Below are 25,160 nucleotides of genomic sequence, written 5' to 3'. Positions count from 1 at the left end.
GCGATCACAATATTTTCTAAAATCGTCCTCATGAAGAAATCAAGTTTCAAAAGTTCAATGGGCTAAAAATGGTCCTAAAATTAGGTCTCTTGTAATTTAAAGACGGGCATTGAATTTCTAAAACTTGGTTCCAAATGAAATTAAGTTGAAAAACTTGACCTTCTTAGGAAAATTAAGTTTCCAAAATGCCACTTTTGGGTCACAAACATGTATAGCTGGAACTCACATACTCCATTCACATAGATGCTTCATGCAAAAACAATCAACTTATGTATACTTAATTGCTTTTCATTTTAAATTGGTCAAATCATGCTAAAAGGTCAAAATAAATAAATCGAATGATTAATTTGAGAGTTAGTTTTCAAGATCTAAAAATATGACTTCTTTTTATTAATTTAAAAGACAATGTCATGATGGTTTTTATTTTTCATTAAGGTGTGATTTTTTTATTTTTCTCTAATATTTCTATGGTTGTGTTTTGAAAGTGCGAATTTTGAGTTTTAAATTTAAAGTTGTATAAATTTAGATCAAATTCAGTACAATATGATATTACGTTTTATTTAAATTTGCATAAATTCAAATTTAAAATTTAAATTCCAAACTTTAAAAAACAAAATTAAGGTTATCGTGTTAAGGATGTCATCTATCTCCGAAACCTCTTAGAAAAAATTATGTAAATTGACATTGAGCAGAGCATGATTTCAAGAGTCGAACCAAACCCTTGACAACCCTAGCTAAGTGAGGGTCCGACAACCCTTAAATTAGGGGTGTGGCAGCCTCTAAGCCACCATACTTGGTGGTAAAAACAATAAACCTATTCGGGAGTATTTTGTTCTAAAATATTTTCTTAGATTGACATTTCGAAGAATTTCATTTTAGAAATGTAATCCCCATAGCATGAGTACATTTTTATTTCACTCATGCTGCCTGATTCCCATGAATATATATATATATAATGTTCATATTAGTGTTTGGTTCAATATGAGTATCCAACAAGCATTTTGTGAAGATGACTTTACATTCTAAAATTGTATAAATAATATATGAAGAATAATTATACTTTCAACCCAAACATACTAAGAGTTGTACCTAATTAAATTCATATCCTGAAACTTCCAATAATCATAAATTTAAAAAATTCAACACTTAATAATTAAACTAACCAAATAATTGGGGCAATAAGATCTTCATATTTTAACCATAAGATTATATCATTGTGACATAATAATCATACTTTTATTTTTACATTACAATAGCATGTAAAAATAATATCTTATAGGAGAATAATTTTGATCCCAAAGGTTTAGGAAAAAAACAAAACTTCTAGAGCAATGGGAAGCCTTGTTCTATGGAAATCCTTCATTCTCACAAATCTAAGAATTCTAAAAGGCTTATTTGGTTCTGCCTTGCGGGAAAAGCCTAGCAACGCGTATTGTAGCTTTCATAGATTTCAATGATTCCAGAATTTTGTACAATAGCATACAAATCATCTCCAGTTGGTCCCTGGAAAAAAAATTCAAAAGCAACATACAATCATGCCATCTTCAGAACTCAAGAACCAGCTTCAGCAGCAAGTGTTAATCTGACACCATCTCTGAATGGAGTGGGAGAAACATCCAGTGTATGAACCAGCTTTGAGATATCCATTGATATGTCAGCCGGAGACATGACGCCACGATTCACCTGAAAATTCAAGTTCAAATTTACATTAAGTGTCGAGCACAGCGCGTAACAAGTGCCACCAAGAGTAAGGCGTTCCAGTAGCAGCAAGGCCACAAACATTAGGTAAATAATAAACGGTATATGGGTTTTCAAAAAGTTTTATGAAGCATACTGCTAGGATTAGCAAACTGTCTGATATCATTATGAACCTTTCATCTAAGAAACGAAGTGGTGACATGAAGCAAAGTGCCTCGGATTGTGCCCATCCACAAGAATTACCTGATGAACAAGTAATTGGGATGGACCGATGAACCAAGGGACAATTAAATTATAAGAAAGAAAACTGCAGATTTGTAAGAATGTGCACATACTGATGATGCAGATACTGGTTTTATTAATGAAGTGTCATATCCTCTGATATGCGCCACAGCCTCAGCCATCTGAAGACGAGATACCCTGTCTGGCCCTCCAACATTTAAAAGCAATTGCATCTGCCTACATTCTAGGAAAGCACCATGCATACCAGAACCCTTTCAGTAAAGTGGAAAATGGAAAACTGGAACATCATAAAGCAATAGGATAAAAAATATATATATTGTAACTAGAAAATGTATATCTATTTTATGGAGTGCTTATCTGGTAGCAAATGTGAGGCCTTATAGCATCATGGAGTAAATTACAGATCCAAAGACTTCTTCCTAAACGTTACAAAATAGCCTAAAAATAGCCTCTCTCTCTCTCTATCTCTTATAAATAAAGGGGTACTAAAATAATTTTTATTAGTAGCTGCGCTTTAACCAATGATAAGAATCACAGTGATAAGGTTCAAAAGGAACATTTTGTATGACACCAGATAAATTAGCATCAATAAGAAGCATAAGGGGTAAAAACTTCAAACCTGACATCCATCTGTTCATCAAAGCTAGTATGAGAGTCACAACATCCTTGACATACACAGGGCAGCGAAACTCGTCATGAAAAAACTCAATTTTATCTCCCCGGGAGAGGACACTATCAATCCACTGCATCATAGGAGTATATTAATGGTTAAAAGCCAATCAACCACAGCTTTCAATACGCCTATGTGCTCTTGCACCAATGAGCAATTGAATCATTACTTTTGGTATTCATAACAGTTGAAAGCATAAATCCATCCTTTCACATTGACAACACACACACACACACAAACCGCATGGGGATAGAGAGAGAGCCAAAAAACAAAATAAAACAAAACAAAACAAAACAAAACAAAAAAGAACAAATAACCAATCCCAGAAAAGGGGATGATTTTGCTTCAATATAGTGTCCAAGCTCCACTGAACCACAATTCCTAAAACAATATTTTTATTTTCTCTGAAACAATTATCTCATCCAGTGTTTAACTCTGAAACTTTCTGACAAAATTTGATAAATATTCAAAATCATGCTAACATGAGTAAATAATTATATAGTTACTGATTGTTAGATTACCACTTTACCTAAAAGATTCTATTAGGTTGTGGGCCAACACAATTTATGCCAAGCCTTAACACTCCCCCGCACATGCAGCCTGACAGCACATGGAGAGATAAACAAACGGCAAACACTACCCATTATAGGTTATAAGATAAATCTTAATAAACAAACAATAAACAGAGGCAACAAGACTAGAACCCAGGACCTCTTGCAAACCTGCTCTGATACCAAGTTAGATAATTGGGTAAAACGGAACACCTAGCATTATGATATAAAAATAATAGGCCTATCATTTATGTCAGTTCTTCCATTTTACCCAATATCTAACACTGCTTTCACAAAGTCACTCGGTCACTCCTATTAAATTTTCTTAAGTTCCAATACCACTATGAAAAATTTGGAAAGAAAGATTGATTTGCAAATTACCATTATTTTCAAAAATACATTAGAATTCAGAACTGCAAAAGTAGATATGCCAATGCTCTGGTAGGTTTAAAGTATACAACTGTCATTAGCTTGTATCTAAAGTACAAAGAACTGAGAAATAGAAATGGACGTAAAAAAAGTTCAAGAGCTATGACATGGGAAGTGACAACTCGATAACAAGGTCCATTTTCATGAGCAAAGTATCTCATACAAAGAGAATGATGAATCAGGCTACAAAATAATATAGAGAAACTGAACCAAAAACTTGCAATGAAAATGCTCAAACTTATGGATTAACTTTCTGAATGTGGCAGATTCAAATCGTTTGTTTACGGATTGACTTTCTGAATGTGGCAGATTCAAATCGTTTTTAATAAACTAAGAATGCCAAACCAGAACCACCATGATCCTGATTCCACAAAGTGAAATAGTTCCCCAGGCAAACTTGTTTACTCCAATCCTCCTTATAATGTCTTTTGATTTTAAATTTAATTAGGGCCCTCATAAGGCGGCATATATTATGTAATTCACCTAGCAGCCTGCTGACACATGTTGGGCATGGTAATGAATGGTTAGAATCATACCATGACATTACAATGAGTTAAAAGTTAAAACCACCATGCTCACTGTGATGACATAATGGAATTACATGCATCCATGGCCACACCTAGGACATACATATACAATGTCCTACAATCCCCACCACCAAAAATAGAAACAACAATAAATAAACAAAATAAACAGAAAGTGAAACTCAGCCTTTCCAACATTTTTTACAGCAGCTTTTCACATTAATCAACCAAAATTTGGGTATGAACATCACAAAGTCTGCCATCTTTGCACCTGAATGGGAAGGGATTTTGGAACAGGTGAAATAGTTTGTGGCCCAAAGATGATACTGCTTCTCAAAATTGCAAAATTTGAGCAGTTCGCACAGATAAACTCCTCTGCTGCCACTTTTGATTTCCCATAAACATTCACAGGAACGGTTTCATCTTCTTCCTTGTAGAAGGACTTCACACCTTCATAAACTAGTGGAGAAGTTAAATCAGTCTCAATCCAGTGACAGTGAGATACATAAAAAGGAATAAAATAAGCTCAGTAAGATACAAAACTAAGACACACATTTGAGGTGTTGTAATACTGCAGAGGAGCACCAATTCACTGCAACTACAGGGAGAATGCCTATAAGAGTCTTATGAGTGGAAACTTATTGAGCAGTTAGATGGTTCAGTTAAAGTCAAAAATTCAAAGCTGATCAATGGTGAGAGTGGAGGTGCAAGAAGATAATTCTACAAATGAGAGTGTTGATATAAAGAATTACTACACAAAAGTGTTCAGTTTTCAAGTGATTTTTTCAGCACAAGGAGATGAGCAAAAGCAATAGAGTGCAAGAGTCAACAAGATTACTTGATTATGTGCAGTGACAGCTAGGATTCAAAACAATAAGCACTAATTTGGTTTGACTTAAGAGGGGGCTACAAGGACAAGAAATATGCAAACAATGCAGTTATCCATCACAAGAAAAGGTAAGATAACCTAGGAATTAACACAATCTGTAGTCCTGGATGGACCTGAAGCTGGCATCAAATTATTCAGACAGGACAATGTTAAGTTGAGATTATGTATTAATATAATCCTGCTTATAATTTCAACCATTTATCTAACATATATGGGTACTTAATGATGTAACAAAGAAACTTGAAATGGAAATGTATTGCTTCAAGAAGTATGAAAGAAAGGGAGAAATTCCAAACTTATGATGGCAAGCTTTTAACAAGTCTGAAGCTAGTATTGAACAATAGAAGATCAATATGAGTTACAGTAATAATATGTATCACTCTATTCTTGTAATGTCCGGTTGAAAATCTATTCTCTAACATGACTGCACAGAGGAAAACGTAGCAGAAATAAGCTGATGATTAGTTGATTACTATTAAGATTGATCGTGCTAAAACTTTGGATTGCTAGAACCATTAAAGACCTCAATTGGATTTCTAGAGTTACCTCTTGTTAATACGACCGAGATCGAGTTGTGGAATTAGAGGGTTACATTATGGGTCATCCGAAGTGTTTAACTTGGATAGATTGGAGAATGATCCAATATGAATTCCTGCATTTTCAGGAAGATGCAATTCATTTGTGCTGTTGGAGAGTAAGGAATTTCAAAGGTTTTTCTTACAGATGGTTGCGTTTGGTGTGGTCCCAATGGTATGGCTAAGGGTATAGGGGGCTTGATATTGAGGGGTGCAGGAGGTTTAGTTTGAGGCTGCTTGTAATTCAGGGGGGTCAATTCTTATGTTTAGAGAGTTAAGGAAAAGGTTGTAGTCACTCCATTTGATTTCCAGAAGATAAGGATGTTACTTGCAACCTTGAAGAGGATGTCCAACAACAAGCATGATGAGCTGATGAGGGGAGAGGGGGAAGGATTGCATTGTCACGACTGTGCTTTGACAAATATTTACAGCAGTGAAGAGTAGGGCTGCCGCAGTGTGTTCTAGAAACTACCGTAAGGGTCATATGCCAACATCCTATTGTTTGATTATTCAGGGTAGGGTTCCTGATTTGATGGGTAGGAGATCAGATTTGCGAGTCTATCAGAAATTTGAATTTTGTAGAATTGGGAAGTTGATTCTCTGTAATTGATTCTCCAAAAGAAGCAAAGATTTTACGAAGCATGCATAATTGTCCACAATCCTCTTCAAAGAAGTAGGATCACCACTCATTTTCTTGATGCAGGAAATACCATGGGAGCCACCCAAAATACTCAATCAACATGCTCAAAGGAGGCTTCCTGTGTTGCACCTAATAACTCCTCTCCCAGTCCCTTGATCACCTCATTAAAAATTTTGGAGCAGTATTTTGAAAATTCAATGCAGAAACGATGGGCATTGCTTTAGTCAATCCAGCCCGCTATCACCAGGAGATGACCTCTCACAAACATCCTCAACACCGCCTGCAACTACAGGGCCACACAGTTAACCACTACCTCCATGGCATGTTACTCAATACCATCTAGGCGTGAAATACTAGGTGGCTAGTGGCTAACGTGGCTGCGACAGGGCACCTGAATGAGACAAGCAAATCCAAACCCAAGAACTCAGGTATTTGATTGAACATGTGAACATTGGTTCTATTTGGCCCACATTTGTGACAAAGTCTTCAGTAAGGGTGATGGGTAATTGGGTCGTTGAGGAGATAGTCACACATATTTGGGTTCTCTCTTGTGCAAAGAACTACACTCTGATTAACAGACCTGAAACCGTGGGCTTAAGGTTGCAACAATGAGGCTACACAACTGGGATGTGATGATGTCAGCCTGCAATAAGGAAGAGGGGCTTCGGATGATGAATGGATGAGGGTTTTGCAAGTGGAAAGGATTTCAGGTGAGGTGGAGGACTTTGATGATGTGTTTTTGAAGGTTCTGATGAAAGACTCCTTTCAGTGTTGAAATTTCTTGTCTGGAACAACTTTGAAGCAACAGCAGCAAACTTTTTTTTTTATCTTATTATTATTATTTTTTTAGAACCTTATCTGAAGTTTAGAATTGGCAGCCACAATCTTTTTCCTTTTGTTTTTACTTTATCCCCACTGTCTTTCTGCTTCTTCTCTGTTTTTGGGGCTTTACTGAAGGAAAAAAGGCAAGGGTTTTGTTACCCTTTTTAGTTTTGGGGATGATTAGATTGAATCACTGTTTTAAAAGGCATTTGTGAGGCGTGCGTTTTGGGCTTAAAACGCCCTAAGGCGTAAGTGAAATTGCGAAAATCCAAAAAGGTGTAAGCCTCAGGTGTAAATACTCGCCTTTTACGCCTCAAATGTAAAGGCATACGCATTTTGGGCTGCTTGATTTAAAACATAAATTAAAAAAAAAAAAAAGAACCCAGATCTCTGAATCTAAAACCCTTTCCTCCCTCTCTCGACGAAGCTTCTTCTCTCTACGAAGCCTCCAGCGATGTCTTCTCCTCGACAATTCCTCTTGACGAAGCTTCTGCTCTCTCGACGAAGCCTCCAGTCTTCTCCTCTCTTGACAATTCCTCTCGAAGAAGCTTCTGCTCTCTCGACGATTCCTCCAGCGACGTCTTCTCCTCTCTTGACAATTCCTCTCTCAATGAAGTTTCTTCTCCCTCTCCGACGAATCAACGAAGCTTCTTCTCCATCTGAACTTTGTTGATTTAGATTTAGATTTTAGAAATTAGAATCTTTGATGATGAGACATTGTGATGCTTTAATTTGGCTTTTTCTCTTCTTTTTGTAAAGTTATGGCTCATGCTTATTTTTTACATGCATTGTTTGAGTTTGTTAGCTAAAATTAGCCTATTTGATACTTAATAATTATGTTTTTATTTTTTGTCCCCATTATTCTAAATTTTTTCTCATTTTTGAACTATATATAAATTTTATTTATTTATTAATTATTTTAAAAAATACAGTCCCAAAATGCTTACGCCTCGAGGCTTATGCCTCGCCTCAAGGTGGGTAAAATGCCTCGCCTTACGCCTTCGCCTTTTAAAACATTGGATTGAATAATTGAAGTGAGCCTTGAAGCAGTAGATGAGATGGCATGGGATGGAGATTGGCTGGACAGAATGGGGGCTACTGCAGTGATGGCAACAGAGGGATTCACAGCTGGGACAGGGTGTGCTCTGACACCAATTGATGTATGGCAGCAACAGAGAGAAAGAAGAGAGAGAGAGAGAAATAGACAGATTAGGGAGAGAAAATAGCAAAAGAAGAGAGGATAGACACAGAAGACAAAAGAATAGAAGGAGAAAGCAAAGAAGAAGAGGAAGAAGAAAGAAGAAGATACAATAGATGAAGTGTTGAGATTCAAACGTGAGGCAAGGCAAGAGATAGACTGCTGTGAGAGAGAGAGAATAACGTCAGAATCAACTAACCATCCAAAAATTAGTTATCCTCACATGATGAGCCTGTACCTACAAGCAGCTACGAAATCCTAAAATAAATTATCAAAAACTACGAAGTAATCCTAAAACAATCAAAAGTACAAACTAATCCTGAAGTAACTAAAAAAATCACTGAAATAAACAGATATCCCTAAAATAATATAAAAATCCCTGATTTCTTATCCTCACATCATGAGCCTATACTTATAAGCAACTAAGAAATCCTAAAATAAAATTATCAAAAACTACGAAGTAATCCTAAAACAATCAAAATTACAAACTAATCCGGAAGTAACTAAAAAAATCACTGAAATAAATTGATATCCCCAAACTAATATAAAATCCCTGATTTCTTAAATCTGCACCTTCCATAGAACTGTTTAAAAGGCAGCAAAAGCAGCTTTGCAACACCTTCTAAGGCTTTATCTCCAGATGTTGGGAATTCTTTCTTTTGATACTCAAGAATTTGTGTCTCATTTTTCCTGTGCACTTTTCTTTCTCATATGGAGCTTATGGAACAAGTAGTTTGGTTTTTCTGAAGAGAGCTGGTTTTGCCTGGTTTGGTGGAGAATTTGTTGGCTCCTTTAAAGAATTTGGTAAGAATAAAGATGAATGGGCTTTATGAAGGTGTGGGCTTTTTGCTGTTTTGAGAGGTATTTGGCTGTAAAGGAATGCTTGTACTTTTATGGGGAAGGAGATAACTTGGTATTTGCTCTGGGATAGGATTCAGCATATGGCCTCCTTATGGGCGTTGCAGCAGGTCATTTTAAAGGGGTGTGTTTCTTGGATCTACAGCATGACTGGATGGCAGGGTTATTTTGATTGTAATTTTTTTTTGTTTTTTGTTCTCTCTTCTTCTTAGGAGAATTTCTAATGCTCCTTTTTGTATGTTCTTTCTACGTTAATGAAATAACTTCATTTTTCTATCAAAATATTATATATATATATATATGAGTTGATCCCATACAAAAAGTAGACAATGCTAAATCATAGTACTAATATGATTCTATCCAACTTTATCAAAAATAAAAGAATAAAAAGATTTTATCCCATTAAAAAAAAAAGGTATCTTGTACTTTTTTTTTTTAGGGTAGATAGAAACCACAAACTTATCTTTCCATTTAGAATTCTTCTCCTAAAGGATATCGTTCTGTGGCTAAGCATGAAATAAATATTGACCTTAGAAGATTATCATATTTGTCATAAGATCAACTCAATACATTGCACGAAATATTTTTTTTTTTTTTTTAAAAAAGCCTTACCCTGATCGTCTCAACTCTCAAGCCTTTTAATCCAAGTTAGCAGAGTGCAAGACAGTTAAACTTCATAAGAGGTACATAGCACATACACAGATACTACAGACAATAACATAAAACAGTAAGTGAGATCCACCTTGGTCAGTTGATAGATGAATTAAAAGAACACTGCTCCCTTTGAAGCTTGATAGCCATTTTACAAGAGAATAAGGCACATTAATAGACATTGCAGCAGCAGGATCCTCTTCACAAGCACGAGGCAAAGAGAGTGCAGCACAATTTACAACCACATGAGGCTGGCATTTTGAAAACAGCAAGGTTGTAAGAATTGAAGATTAGAAAGATAGCACTTAAGGATTTTAACATGTAATTTATTTAGAACATAACTATCACAGTCAAACCAAAAACTGTTTGAAATTTTGAGTTCTGAAACAGTTGATAACTTCTATAATGGTGAAAGAATCAAAAATGGAAACAACAACAAATTAATCTCACTTAATAACCAAAAAGGGAACATTATCCCAAAATTCAGAGCATTTCCTATATTTCAAAACTGAAAATAAAAGTAGCAAAGGAGCAACTTTCTATCCAAGACATCATTTTTCTGTTATTTAAACTTCATTGTTTTTTTCCTTTTTTTTTTTTTTTTTTTTTTGTACAACTAGTTTGTAACCCATGAAATGCATTTGGCATGCGTATCTCATACGCTATTTAATACTTCTAAAATTTTTCAATAAATGATCAAATATAATAAAAAAAATTAATCAAAATTATACATATTTTTAGCTTTATTAAAGATAGCAAGGAGAAACAAATGCAATAAAGTAGAACAAGAAGTCCTTCCTCAAGAAAACATAAAAAAGAAAATTAACAACCACTTAACAAAGCCCCCAAATCTTGGTTGACCGCCTGAAAACAGTAGACCTTAAAACAGTCCGCACTATAAGCCTAAAGAGAATCCAATTACTGCACCCTGTACCAGAAAACCCCATTAATAATCTCTTTCTAGAAAAGAATTTAACATTCCTTTCCTGACAAATTCCCCATAACACAGCACAAAGAGCACAGCTCCACAATCTCTTAGCATCCTTAGCTTTCCCAAAACCAGTAAAGGAAATAGTCTCCTCCACCTCCACCAACTTTGGACAAACCCACACTTCGCCAAGAAGTTCAGAAAGAGTATTATTCCGCAAGGCCCATGCAAATGAACAGCATAAAAACAAATGAGGTGCATCCACCAAGCTACTTCCATGCATAAGAACAAATTGGAAAACAATGCTTTAGAAGACCTCATACTCTGCAACAGATTGTTGGTGTCAACTCTATTAAGTGCCACCAGCCAAACAAACGCTTTTATCTTAGAAGGAATGTTGGCCTCCCAAAAGAGAGAAAAAACACATCCACTTTAGTAAGTGAGAAGAGAAAGATCTACACGAATAATTAAAGGAAATGATTACGGAATTAAACCCTCTAAATACCTGGAATTAAGGGATTCGGTGTTCTCTGTGTTAGCCATCTTCGTCACAGAGCAACCCCAATCATGTCAGTGAAGCAGGGGCTTGCCTAGGGTTTCTGAATAGCAATCAGCTTTTCTCCAACCCCACCCCCCCCCCCCCCGGTGCGGCGGGCGGCCTTTGGATGTTCCACAAACCATAGTTGAAGCACCTTAGTCTGCCCTGGAGGATGTCTGCTTCAACCTTTCAAAACCTCGACAATTCCATCAGAGCTACAGGAAAGACTTCCACACCATACACTGTTCCCCCTCTGGTAATCAAATGTCCGACCGCTTCCCTCCGGTATTTTCCTTCTTCAATGGAAGGAAATTGCCCCTTCTTGTTCGAAAGAGGCCTTATATTGACTGAATGTCCCTTGTCTGCAATGGTGTGAGCCCCTCGATCCACCTCTATTCCTTCATTCCCTTCGCACAAAACCCCCATCATCTTCATCACCCAAATAAAATCCTCCCTCAGTAAAATGAAGGAAACATGCCAACCTGCAAATTCAATTACGAAAAATGTCAAGGAATCTAATTAAATCACGCTGAAACCTTTCTTTCTACTTTAACAGTTGAATGACCTCCCATTTCTACTGCCGAATACGAAAAGGAAAGAAAGAGAGTCGGCTATGGCTAAGACTGCAGTAGAAGAAATCAGCCAGGGCAAAAGCTAAGAGAAGGGAAGAAAGCAAGAGCACTAAGGCAGAATCAGTGAGAGGAAAAGAAGGTGAGAGCATCGAATAGCAAAGAGAGTTGGTGGTGGGATAAAGATGTACAAAAAATCATAAAGATAAAAAGAATTTGGTATAAAACATGGCAAAAATGTAGAAACAGAGATAACTTGGCGGAAAAGGATTCATATAGCCGACCCCACTTAGTGGGACTAAGGCTTGGTTTTGGTTAGGAGTTCAGATACTAAAAGAAGACTTGCATCACCATGCTCAAGTTATTGAAGGGATAGGTCGCCATAAGAGACCATCATGTGGGACTTCTTGACTGAATTATGTATTTGTTATGATTTGTAATATGTCAGGTTATGAAGCAGACTTTTGAAGCTTGGAGGTTCAAATCTTAATGCTTGGTCATAATTGTGAGAGAGATGAAGGAAATCAATTTGAAGAGGTGGGATAATTCAGTGGAAATGGGGCTTGAAAATTCCGATTCAGAGAGGTTGAAATGGGTCAAAACTGTTAGCTAACACCAGAACTAAAGTGAGATGGCAGACCCCCTTGAAGTCATTGTGAGCAAGATTGGGCTTGGGAGATGGTGAAGTGAGACAAGGAAAATGCTGCTACTGCCATGATGTTTTTCCATAATAATTAATCAAGCACTTCAAATTAGCTAGCTCTCACTGACCTTTTATTCCCCTTACTCTTGCTGCCAACCAAACAAACAACCTGCACTCTGTATCAGACAACCACAGTCCCAGCTCATCTCCCATTTTTTTTTTTTATCTTCAACATCCTTTCATTGTCTCTACAACTGGCAAAAAAAGTGTAGGCAAAATACTATCCCTAGCCTGAACAACATCTTGCTGGCCGTCCTGTTCTTTAGACATAACATCTTCCATAAGAATAGGAGCACCTTCTTGAAGGGACATTGTGGCACATAGGTGATATCACCATCTAAATCGGATGAATCTAAGCATAGCCATGTACTGCACAGACCTCATCCAATAAGAAATAAGCTTTCAACCTCAAAATATTCTCAGGCTCATTAACCCATTTCTTCTTCCCCTTAGAAGTTAGAACAACCTCCCTCACATTCTTTCCCATCTGATCCATCCTACCGAGCACCCAGGGCTTCCACAATATACAATTGCACCTCAATTTTATTTTTATTTTTTTCTCAAAGATTTGGACATCATCATACCAGAGTTGACTTGTTTCTATTCAAAATATTTTCTCATTTCAATGTATGCTGCACAACATTCAATGATAATATACCTTGCTAACCCAGCCTTACCAGCCTCTTCCCATCATTAATAGAGTTATCCCTCGCACCATCAATATTTCCCTTGCTGTCTTTCACACAGGTCTCACAGTTTTGAGGTTGGCTACCTTGGGCCTTGTTTAAAATCACATGTTCTTCATTCAACCAAGAAATATTTCTGGGCTGCTCCAATTCATGACTGCTGTCCTCCCCTGCTAAGGCTCCAGATTTGGTATTATTTGTAAAATTCCTCGAACATTCCTAAAACCAATTTTTTTTTAGCACAATGAACTCAAGTATGACTAAGTAGAATCCCTAATATCACCAATTTGCAGCCATTTAATGGTACCAACTACAAGAGGTGGAATTCCAGATTGTTGTTTACACTAGAGATGCGAATGGAAATTGACAAATTGTCCCTAAGGAACCAAGACCAACTGAAAATGTCAATCTTGCTACAACAACTTTTATCCATTTTCGGGACAAAGCTAACCATTTGTGAAAGAACTACATACTAAACGGCATGGCCAAAGACTTTTATAACATGCATTGTCACCTCATCACAGCCAAAGCCATTTAGGATTCCTTGTTTCAGAAGTATATAGTGGAAGATAGTGGGACTAAGAGGTTTGCAATAGACAACTTCATGGACTTTAAGATGGCTGATGAAAACTGGGTTCTGTTACAAACTATTGGCTACCTTGTTAATGAAGTCCTCAAGAAAGAATAAAAGCTGGGGTAAATTAAGAAATTACCACCATCCTGGAAAGGCTAAAAATTACCTTGAATCACAAGATATGTCCTTAAAAAGGGCATCCCCAGACCACAAGGCTCCCGCCTTGCGAGGGTAGGGGAAGGGTCGACACAGTGTACGCAGCCTTAACCCTTGATTTTATTTTATTTTTTGGCTTTCTTTTTTACGCAGAGAAGCTGTTTCCTTGGAGTTGAACCTGTGACAAACCGTCACAATGCAGCAACCTTACTATCGATCTAAGGCCTGCCCTCCAGCACAAGATATGTCCTTACAAGTCCTAATTATGCACATTCCATTTGAGGAAACTAACCGCTTCCGCGAGCAAGTTGGAAAAAGAGAAGACCTCCAAAGCTAATCTACTTGAAGTTAGAAGTAAAGAAAGAGAAGCCTTACAATGGGGAACAGCCTTGAAAGAAATTTTCTTAGACAACTGATATAAAGGACAAAACAATTGGCACAAAAGGCAAGGGAACAATGATTTCAAGAAGAAAAGAGGAAATTGTTTTGTCTGCTGCAAGTTTGGGCACCAAATGGGTGTAAACTTCAGAAGCCTCAACTTGGCTAAGCCAAAGGCTAATCTGACATAAAATGAGCAAGTGATAGAACAATAATATCTGAAGCCACAGGCTAATCTGACATAAACCAAGGAAGTGATAGCAACAGTCGCAGGAAGCAAGCTTTGTATCTGGTGAAAAGGATTGGATGGTAGGTGCACTAAGAACATTTGATTCTCCTTTATCAAATGGAAGGGAGACATCCATTCCTTCACAAACCCTCCAAAAATTTGATCCAAAATCCTCTGCGATTTCTTAGGACTCCTAATGGGGCGACCAGATTCCCTATTTCCTGCCTTCACTACTCCCAAGCAATAGACAAAGCCTTACCCTTCTATTTTGCTTTCCAAACACCTTGTCCCCACTTCTTTGAGTCTCGTTGACCCACTGACACTTTGTGACCTCAAAGCTTCTCTAAGCATATGCAGATTCATAAGAGATCATCCTTGTTAATAAAGATTTGTAGCAGGAAACCCCAACCATGCTCAATCAACTTGAAATTCTCTCCTCCATGATACAATGCCAGCAAGATCAGAAGTTAGATCTCCAACTGGAGCAACAACCCTGTCCCTCTTCAGTCAGAAAATGAAAGTAAATTGTCATTTGTGTTGCTTTGTTCATAGATATATTTGCTTCTTCCAAGTGATTGATCATTTTCTCTTTCATTTATTTGATTAAATTTATGTAAAAATGACCTATAATTTTTGTAAGACCAAAGAAAATTTGAACTAAACCACTTCCATTGAAAAGATATCCATCAATTAGAGGCCAAAAAGAAAAAAGAAAAATCTCTCTTTTATTTGTTGTTTATTTATTGCTTTAATTTTGGACAGGCAACTTGCCGTGCATTTCATAGTTTGTACATGGCAACATCCTGTTTCAAGACCAACCTTTGACCACAGGTATGCCACTTATTTGAATTTTATTTTTTTAAAGGTAGTTGACAACTAATTGTAATCTATCATATGTTGCAAAATTGAAAAAAATAATAATAACAAACAAATCAATAGCCAAGGGTGCAGCTATCTATTCAATTAGACATCTTTTTTCTCTTCTCTCGCTTCTTTTTATTTTTCTTCTTTTCACATACAATGACCAGCGATGACTCCAAAAGAGGTAAAAGGGCAGGCAACATTGCGATTTTTTTTTTTTTGGGTAAAAGAGGACGGCACCTCCTAACTTTATTAGAAAACCCCTCACTTATGGCGGAGGAAAATCGTGATTACAATTTTGAGACTTTGGGACAACAAAAGCAAACTCCTCAGTTAGTTAAAGGCTCTGAACAATACATCATTAATTTTAAACCTATTTTTGGAAAAATAATAGAAAAAAATAAATATAATAAATTAATATAGACATATTATTATCAAAAGCTAAGGCATAGACATATACTTATCAAAAGTTAAGGTATGGAAGGACCACTGCTCTTAAAACCAAGTTCGCATTTATGGAGAGCATATCTTAGTGCAAATAGTCACTGAGCGCATGATCTTCAGTATCACTCAGTAGGCTCAGTTTTGTGTGCACTCACAAACACCTGAGTTTTAGGAGACATACTCTCTAATTACCCAACAAAGCCAAAAGAGATGAGAAAGGGAAAAAGAATAGGAGAATGTTATTTATTGTTTTGGGCTGGAGCACGCCTTTTATATGCATAAACTAAATAAGTCCAAGTTGTGATAAATATGTAAAAAATAAATAACTATAAATTTAATATTCCAATTAAAACAAATAAAACTGGAAAACTACATATTCAATTAAAATAAAACCTGTGGTTATTCAACGACACGTATTAAATAGTTTTTCTTTTGATTTGAAACATCCAAATGCCAACAATCCCCCACATAGTTCGAACTAAAAATAAAAATAATAAAAAAAAAACGAAACCCTGAAAAAAGATAAAAAAAACAATGCTGGGTAACCATGAGATGTAATGCATTAGGTAACAAAACCTTTTGGTTTGAACTGCACTTAGAGAAAATGTGATATGGATAACAAGAACTTGGTGAATATTAAATTCTTGAACCATATTTTTTAAATATAGCACAATAAACACATCACTCACATAATATCTTTAGACACAAAGCTCCTGCACATTGGTACAAACCGGCCATGCTTCACACATGGATTTTCATGAGTGTTGTGTTTATAATTAACACACTTCAATTTTTGACCATTTTATGGCTTGCGAAATGAGGCGACTCCATCACCACACTTCTACTCCCATGCACAGATTGTGCCTCATTTGCATGCACCTATCTTGCCTCTCAAAGATAGAAAAAAAAACATTAATAATAATTAAGAAACATATATATTTACTTGGATATTTATGCACCATTATATTTTTCATGTAATTTGGTGGTTAGAAATTTTCCTAGCAAAATAAATACCTAAAAATTCTCAAATTTTTTTTCTTTTTTTTCAACCTTAAGAGATTATGTCGTAAAGTTGCCTTCACACTATTTATTTATGATTTGGTTAACATTTTTCATAAGCCGCACAAGTTTATTATCTTTAATTGTTCGGATTATACAATGTGATCTTTTGGTATGCCTATTTATGTGTGAAAAATACAATGGTGCATAAATATGTAAATAAAAATATATGTTTCATAATTATTATTAATGATTTTTCTGGGAGGCAAGATCACAAATGAGCCACAATCCATGCATGAGAGTAGTAGTGTGGTGATGGGGTCACCTAATTCTGCAAGTCATAAAATGATAAGGAAAATTTGGAGGATGTTAATTATGATCCACGTAAAATGTGTAAAATTTTGTGGTGCATTGTCCATAACAGATAATAAGCACATAGCTATAGGTCATTGGTTTGTGTATCCGTAGACTAACTAAATAAATGAATAGTCAAGTTGGACGATTATTGGAGAATGATCACAAAAATGTGAGGGGTACTTAGTACCAATATTTGAAGTATGAAAGTTGGGGTACTTAGTACCAATATTTGAAATATGAAAGTTGTAACATTTGAGAAATAGCTCTTAAAAATTGAACCCCTTGACAAGAAGACTAATTAGAAAGCTATAGGAAGAAACATCGAGGAGTTGGGTAATGATAGCAACCCAAACCTATGTAATTGGGGATTCCATGAATTAGGTTCAATGGGTAATAACAAGTCATTGAGAATTTTGCTGAGAGCTATTATTTATTTTGTTCATTCCTATGGTTTTGGAATGCAACTATTATGAGGCTGAGTTTATCTGTTAATAAATCCATAGCCTTTTTGTTAGATAGTATGTTTCATTGCAGTTATACACTTAATGGATTCACTTATGTGAGTGTGGAAGTAGGACAACTTTCTATGAATGTTTATTGGGCTAAAACTTTTTAGAGCACTCATGAAAATCTAGGCAAAGTGCATGGCCTTTTCGAATCAACCAATAGGAGCTTTATGTCTAGAGATGTTATGTGAGCTATGTGTTTATTGTATTATACTAAAAGAATTTGGTTCAAGAATTTAATATTCACAAAGTTCTTGTAACTCATAGCACATTTTCTCAAAGTGCAATTCAAACTGAAAGATATCACCCAGTGCATTACATTTCGTGGTTATCCAGCATCATTCTTTCCTTTCTTCAAGCTTTTTTTTTTTTTTTAAAAATTTGAAGCACATGGGGGGATTGTTGTTACTTGGGTGCTTCAAAATTATTAAATTAAAAAATATATATATCTAATATGTGTAACTAAATAGTTGTCAGTTTCATTTTAATTAAATACTTGGTTTTAATTTTTCAATTTTATCTATTTCAATTGGAACACTGAACATTGAGTTTATAATTTTTTTTTTTCATATTTATTGTGACTTAAAGTTATTTAGTTTATACCTATAAAAAGGTATGCTCCAGCCCAAAAAATACATAGCATTCTCCCATTCTTTTTCCACTTATCTTCTCTTTTGGCCTTGCTGGATAATCAGACCCTACATCTCCTATAGCTTTGGTGTTTGTGAATGCATACGAAACCGAACTTGCTTAGTAATGCTAGACATCATGCATATAATGACTATCACCAAGAAAAGTACTCCATAGGCGCAAAACAAATTTACGTGATCCTTTCACACCTCAATTCTAATAAGTATATGTCATTTTATTATTATTAATTTATTATATTTATCTTTTCTTCTATTATTTTTCCACCAACTATAAATTTCACTGAAATGAAGCCACTCATAAGATGTTTGGTCGTTGCAATGAAATTGAGAATGCACATTGTGTTTTCACCAATGCATTCTAGCATAAAAGTTGGCGTTGTGTATTACAAAAGTCACTTTAATCACCAAATCTTAATGAAAATGAGCTTCGCTATTGAACTCCAACGGTAGACTAATATTAAAAAAATATTGAGGAGAAAGAAGAACAAGATGGAGATTAAAAAATAATTTTGCAGAAAAAAAAAAAAAACCATGAGCGCATTTCAGACACCTATATAAGAGATCTTGTGCTGATTCAATTTCTTGGGAATTTGGGCATTCGAAAACCTACGATTACTAAAAACTGTACAGAGTTACTGGAATTATATACCCAAATTAGAACCACCGAAGAGCCTAATTCGAAAGTTCAACTGTGAACGAGCACACCCATTCATACCCAGTTGTTTAAGACTTTAAACAAACATGCAGACAACAAATTAAAATTAAAAGCAGCATTACTCGAGAAAACCACAATTTCTTTTTTGTGAGTAAAATGGAGGCGAACCTGGCCGAATGTGAGGGAGATGGCATCGAAGCCAAGTCCTGTTCGCAAATCGACATGAAATGGAAGCGCATGCGGAATAGCTTGGAGCAGAGGCTGGGGTGGGGCGGAGTGATGCGTGAATGCCAGATCGAAGGGTGCCCCTTGGATCTCTGATAAACCTTGCAAGAGATGCTGACCCAGGTACCCACTGCCCCCTATCACTAGCACTCTCTCCCTGCTCATCTCTCTCTCTCTCTCTCTGCGAATTGAAAGGCTGGAGAATGGAGGTTATGCTTGTTTATGAGTTACTATTTTGCATTGCCGGCGGGAGAAAATTGGTGGGAATAAGTGGCTAACGTGCATAAACGGCCCAAAAATCCTAAAATACTAAGATAGTGTTTGGTAATTGGAAATCAAATCGAACTTTTACTTTTATTCTTTTATGATAATTTTATTTTAATTTTTATTTCATATAAGAATGAAATTTCTCCATTTATTTATATTAATTTTTCTCTTATTCTAAAATCCAGTCTTGATTCCTAAATGTTAATCACCCACTTCAATCACTTATCAAGAATGAGAAAAAAAAAAAAATGACTTGAAAGACCCCAAGTATACTTGGGGGATTCCTTCAAAGACTAATTTAGGAAATCCAAAAACTATTATATAATTGCAGTAGTAAATGAGTGAATGAGAATGAGATAATATATGTTACCTTGCATAAGGGCTTTTTTCTATAGACATTCAGGATACCTTCTTATTGGTTTCCTCGCTAATGGATATTTATTTACATTACAAGAGTTATACTTTAGTTATAGATATCTTATTAGGAAGTAAAGATTGGTGTACTTACCACTTACTTTAATTTAATGGACGTAACATCCTTTCTATTGATCCATTGATGTCTTTCATTTTTTTTTTTTGTCTCATATAAATTAACGTCGAGTTTAATATTGGAGTCTTTTTTAGGTTGTATCAGTTGCCCCCTACTCTCAAGCTTTAGAGTTGTTTTTTTGGCTCGAAGGTATATTGTATTTACTATAAGTCTTTTTACTATCATGAGATTCATATTAAGTTATTAGATGGACATATTTTAGCCTCACGAGTGATGCTCATCAGATTGGTAAATACTCTACTGAGTAGTGCTCGTTTCTTACTGTATCATAAGTGATGCTCATTAGATAAGTCTATAATTTATCAACCAATGTTCATCTCTTATTACCTCATGAGTGGGGGTCAATAGATGGGCTAATTTTTTTACGCAGCAATACCCGTTTGTTGTTGTTTCATAAGTGATAATCATCATATGGGTATTTTTAGACCTTATAAGTGATATTCACCAGATGAGCTTATAAGCGATATTCATCAGATGAGCCAATTTTTTTCGAACAATGCTCGTCTCTGGTATCAGATGAGCATTTTTAGGCTTTTATAAGTGGTGCTCATCAAATGGACCAATTTTTGCCAAATAAAACTCGATTATTGATGTTAGGATTTCATGAGTTCTATTTATCAGATGGGTTATATCTTGGCGAGCAAAGCCCACTTCTGAGTAGATTTCCCCAGCATGATTTGCATTTCAACGAAACCTCGTGATCCATGTGTAACACCCCAAACCCACCAAGTGGGGCCCTAGGTGATGTGTTCCATTCTCCTATCTCTGATACCATAAATATCATTCACGCAACGGAAATGATTAAACATTCTCCATTAGAATACCAGAGTCTATACTATACATCAAAAAGTGAATCCATTCACTTTATATTACATAACCAAGAATTAAACATAATTTTACATATTCCAGTTCCTACGACTACTTATAGATACAAAAACTAACCCCGCCTTGGAGTTTGCTAAGCTCGATCTCCTGAAAGACCTGAAAAGTTAATAATTCGCTGGGGTAAGACACTTCTCAGTAAGGCGGAATAAATTATAACAGTGTGTGGCAAATGAGTTTTAGTGTATAGAAAATATAACCGTTTGTTAATCAACATCAACTGAGAAGACACATGCAGACTATATTCACACATGCATAATTATTATTTATAAGCGAGAGTTCCCGAGAATTTGGGAGATTACACGCCTATACATGTAACGCCCCTTTGCTCTGATATCGTTTGTAACTTTGCCCTTTTTTAGTTTGGGTGAGGCTACAACTGAAACTTATCGAGGCACTTACCTTATTCAGTAAGCCCTCGGTCGAAGAGTTTTATTTCGCCATAAACATTCATGCAATTTAAATTCACATACGTGTACCCACACATATTCAACATCAATCATACATTTCATTCACATCCACACAGGATACTACACAAGTTTCACATCCACACAAGATACTACACAAGTTTCACATTCACATAGGATACTACACAAGTTCTTCACAACCGACACTCACTGTCACACTTTCACAATAGAACTTTAACTTGTTAGGTTTTGCAGACTCTAGGATGGATTAATATCAGAGTATAGGTTCGAGTTAGGATGAGGATAGGAACGGGTAGATTAGGATACTAATAGGAAATTTTGAGTTTGTTTCATGGCCTAGAGACAGAAACCCCTTGATGGTCTTCTGTGATTTTCTTAATCAGTTGCGAGTTTCAGAAAATCATGGTAAATCCATTGACGGTGATGTTTCCGAGAAGGGAGACTAGAACTCGAAGGTTAGGATGGTTGATTTATAGGGATAAGCCTCTGAAAAAGAATTTTAGTAATTTAATTGTTGTGATTTGATGATTGAGATCAATTGGGTGTTTGATGTTTAAATTGAGGATTTTAATGTTAAACTGATTTATTTGTTTTATAATTGAACCATTTATGTTAAGATATGAAATTTCTAAACTCGCCTCTGTCCTATCTTCAGGATGGATCCCACAGGTAAATACGTGGACGCTAGAGGGGATAATGATGTAGGGGCTTCCGGTGGGGATGAGATTGAAACCTCCAGATTGCTGCGAGGTTTAGTTCAGCAAGTTGGGGAAGAGATTAAGCGGGACCCCGAGGGATCAAACTGCCCACCTGTGACCTAGGGTTGTTCGATTGAGCAATTTACTCGCCTGAAACCTTTTGCTTTTGTGGGTGGCACTGACCCAATCATGACTAAGACTTGAATGTAGGAGATGGAGAAGATACTATTAGTACTGTGTTTCACTAAGGAGCAGAAGGTTCTCTTTGCCACCTTCAAGCTAACAGGAGAGGTCGAGCAGTGGTGGCTAGCAGTGAAGCTACTGGAAGAGCAGCGGGCGATACCCACAGTTATGACATGGAGTTGTTTCAAGGAGGTCTTCTACAACCAGTGCTTTCCCGCCACCACCAGGGATGCGAAGGCGGAGGAATTTTTCAACCTAACTGAGGGTTACCTCACTGTTCAGTAGTATGCTGTTACGTTCATGGAGCTTTCTTGCTTCACCCCTTTTATGGTCCTAGATGATTACCAAAAGGCGAGGAGGTTTGAAAGGGGCTTGAAACAGAGGACCCATGAGCAAGTGGCAGTCTTACAAGTATAGAACTTCTCAGAGCTGGTGGATAAAGCCACCATAGCAAAGTTGAGCCTATAGAGACGTGCAGAGATGTCAGAGCATAGGAAGAGACCCATGCCTCCCAGCTTCTATGCAGATGCCAAACAGGGTTTATGGAGGGGAGATAGAGATACTGTGGGCCAGAAGTTAGATAAGGCTGATCAAGACTACCAGGAAAATTCATCATGCCCCCACTGTGCTAGATGTAATCGGAGGCACTGAGGAGAATGCGAGGGTGGGAGTAGTGTGTGCTATCAGTGCGGCAGATATAGTCATATAGCCCGAGAATGTCGTGGACCGCCGAAAAATGCACCCGCTGTAACGTCCCTCAATAAAATGCAACATAATAAATAAATGGTCAACCCGAACCCATAGGTAACGGGGACACTTGTCATACACAGCGAAAAACCTAGTAGCAGTAAACATAAAAAATCCATACATCCATCCATAAAACATAATACCAGAGCTTTCTATTAACATCAATATATTGTTCATATGTACAATCTCCAAAAAGTCAAAATAACACTAGGACTATGCAACAGAAATCTCCTAGTCCTAGCTCAGGGCTTATCCTTCTAGTAGGGAAGCACCAATCACTCAACGGCGGCCCTGACCCGCTGGTCTCTCTCAGTTTCCTGAAAATATATTAATGTTGGGGGTGAGACACTTCTCAGTAAGGGAAAGTAAACTAAATACAACTGTGTGGCAACATGAATATTTAAAGTGCTTATACATATACAGTACATATCATAACTCTGGAAATAATCATAATATCATGCTGGATAATCATGTATTTTCATATTCGTTAATAAATCATAACATACATAAACATCTGTTATAACTCGTAATACTGAAAATATACCCAGGATGAATAGCTAGCTAATGTCATGTATTACCCCCCATGACGGGTTGTGCAGCCCAAAGGCGGGACCCGACAATGGCTGGCCCGCCACTGCCGAAGCAAATATGTCTGTAAGTACGATGGGCCCGCCACACTCTACTAAAAGCCACATCGACTATCCATCTCCCATCCTCTCGTGGAATGGTTAGCACTAATACGGCCTCGTGCCAAATCTGATCTACCCATAGCTACGGTACCGAGCTCCTGGTCTGAACTAAACTAACATCCTGGTTGCAATAACATATAATACATGAAGATACGTAACATCAACACGGCCTCGTGCTGAAAACATAGATACGGTCTCGCGCCGAAATCATATGTATGACCTCGTGCCAAAATCATAGTAAATATATATATATGGCCTCGCGCCAATAACATAAATACGGCCTCGTATCGATAACATAATAATACGGCCTTGCGCCGATAGCATAATAAATACGGCCTCACGCCGATAACATCAATACGGCCTCATGCTGAATTGTTTCAGGTATTTACATTCAAAAAAACTAACTCTTTTATCATATATTCGTCAAACTTAATATAGCATAACTCGTCTTTCCAAAATACCTGAAAATGTGTTTTACACGTAAAAACATACATATCATATCTCATTTCACGTAAAATAATATTCATGCCACACATGCTCTGTTAAACGTCATATTTCATATTCTAAAATCGTGCTTTTCTATCGTCTCATACATACATATACGTTTCATCATAATAGCAATATTTCCCAAACGTACATTTCATCTATAATATACAGGTATATCATATACTTTTCTAAAAATAAATTTACTCATAATCAATGATAATTTGCATGGAAAATAACTGCTTTAGTTTACTCCCTTACCTGGCTACTGAGAAAGCCCCCTAAAATCTTAGCCTGACCCCGTAGGATTTCCTACTCAATATCCTAAAACTCAAAACTCCCAGTATTAATCATCAGTATTTTCATGCGTACGTCAATTTCTATAACTACCATAAAGTCTAATTTGGCTTAAAAAGTCTTACCTCAACTTTGGGATGATTTCCAACTTCGTTTTCCAGACGATCCGCTCCGACAAACTTGCAGGGAACTTCGTCAGGAGCGTCGTGGTAGCCTCAGATCTTCGATCTGACATAAAACCAGTCCAAAATCGAAGAAAGAGAGTGAGAGAGCCGAATAGGAGAGAGAGGAGAGAGAGAGGAGCGTGAAAAATGAAATAAAAATAAAATTTTTCATATTTATAGGCGGCGGAATTCGTCGACGAGCCCGATCTTCGTTGACGAGTTCTTCATAAATTTCGTTGAAGAGACCCTGTATTCGTCAACGAAATTTAGGCTGCCTCAGAACCCCTATCGATATTTTCTCATCGACGAAACCCTGTGTTCGTCGATGAAATCTTTAAAACCTTCGTCGACGAAACCCTGTGTTCGTCGACGAAGTTTGGCAGCTTCCCTTCTTTTCCCCTTTTCAAATTTTCCTTTCTTTATTATTTAAATTTCATTTAAAAATTCGGGTCGTTACACCCGCTCCTGATCAGAACCGGAGGAACAATCCGGTGCCTTACGGCGGTCCGACGCATGTCTACACACTTACCCCGACTAAGGTAAACATTGCTAGGAGCGCAGGTAAC

At 36.6% G+C, this 25,160-nt stretch overlaps 1 protein-coding gene across 2 annotated transcripts; it reads right to left on the bottom strand.

Moving 5' to 3' along the window:
• Nucleotides 1-1,394: 1,394 nt before the first annotated feature.
• On the bottom strand, nucleotides 1,395-19,532 carry LOC131166356 (uncharacterized). Of its 2 annotated transcripts, none has more exons than XM_058124826.1 (6): nucleotides 19,150-19,532; nucleotides 9,840-9,999; nucleotides 4,387-4,574; nucleotides 2,561-2,684; nucleotides 2,034-2,164; nucleotides 1,395-1,683 (listed from the first exon to the last, which is right to left on the bottom strand). In XM_058124826.1, the coding sequence occupies exons 1-6, from the start codon at nucleotides 19,369-19,371 to the stop codon at nucleotides 1,552-1,554; spliced, it is 957 nt and encodes a 318-aa protein (XP_057980809.1). In that variant the 5' UTR covers nucleotides 19,372-19,532; the 3' UTR covers nucleotides 1,395-1,551. The 2 variants fall into 2 exon arrangements, with proteins under 2 accessions (XP_057980809.1, XP_057980811.1); XM_058124828.1 differs by having other exon boundaries at nucleotides 4,387-4,565; nucleotides 19,150-19,522.
• Between the last annotated feature and the right edge of the window lie 5,628 nt (nucleotides 19,533-25,160).

Source organism: Malania oleifera, chromosome 10 (genome assembly GCF_029873635.1).
Source record: "Malania oleifera isolate guangnan ecotype guangnan chromosome 10, ASM2987363v1, whole genome shotgun sequence".
In the NCBI taxonomy this organism is placed as follows: domain Eukaryota; kingdom Viridiplantae; phylum Streptophyta; class Magnoliopsida; order Santalales; family Ximeniaceae; genus Malania; species Malania oleifera.
The sequence above is the reverse complement of the archived record's forward strand: the minus strand, read 5'-3'. Positions and strand labels throughout refer to the sequence as shown.

Coding starts and splice junctions, on each gene's coding strand:
- LOC131166356 (XM_058124826.1), bottom strand. CDS start 19,371: ATGAGCAGGGAGAGAGTGCTAGTGATAGGGGGCAGTGGGTACCTGGGT. Junction 2,685..4,386: donor CAAAATCCCTTCCCATTCAG/GTGCAAAGATGG, acceptor CCTATGATGCAG/TGGATTGATAGTGTCCTCTC. Junction 1,684..2,033: donor AACCAGTATCTGCATCATCA/GTATGTGCACAT, acceptor TTGAATTTTCAG/GTGAATCGTGGCGTCATGTC.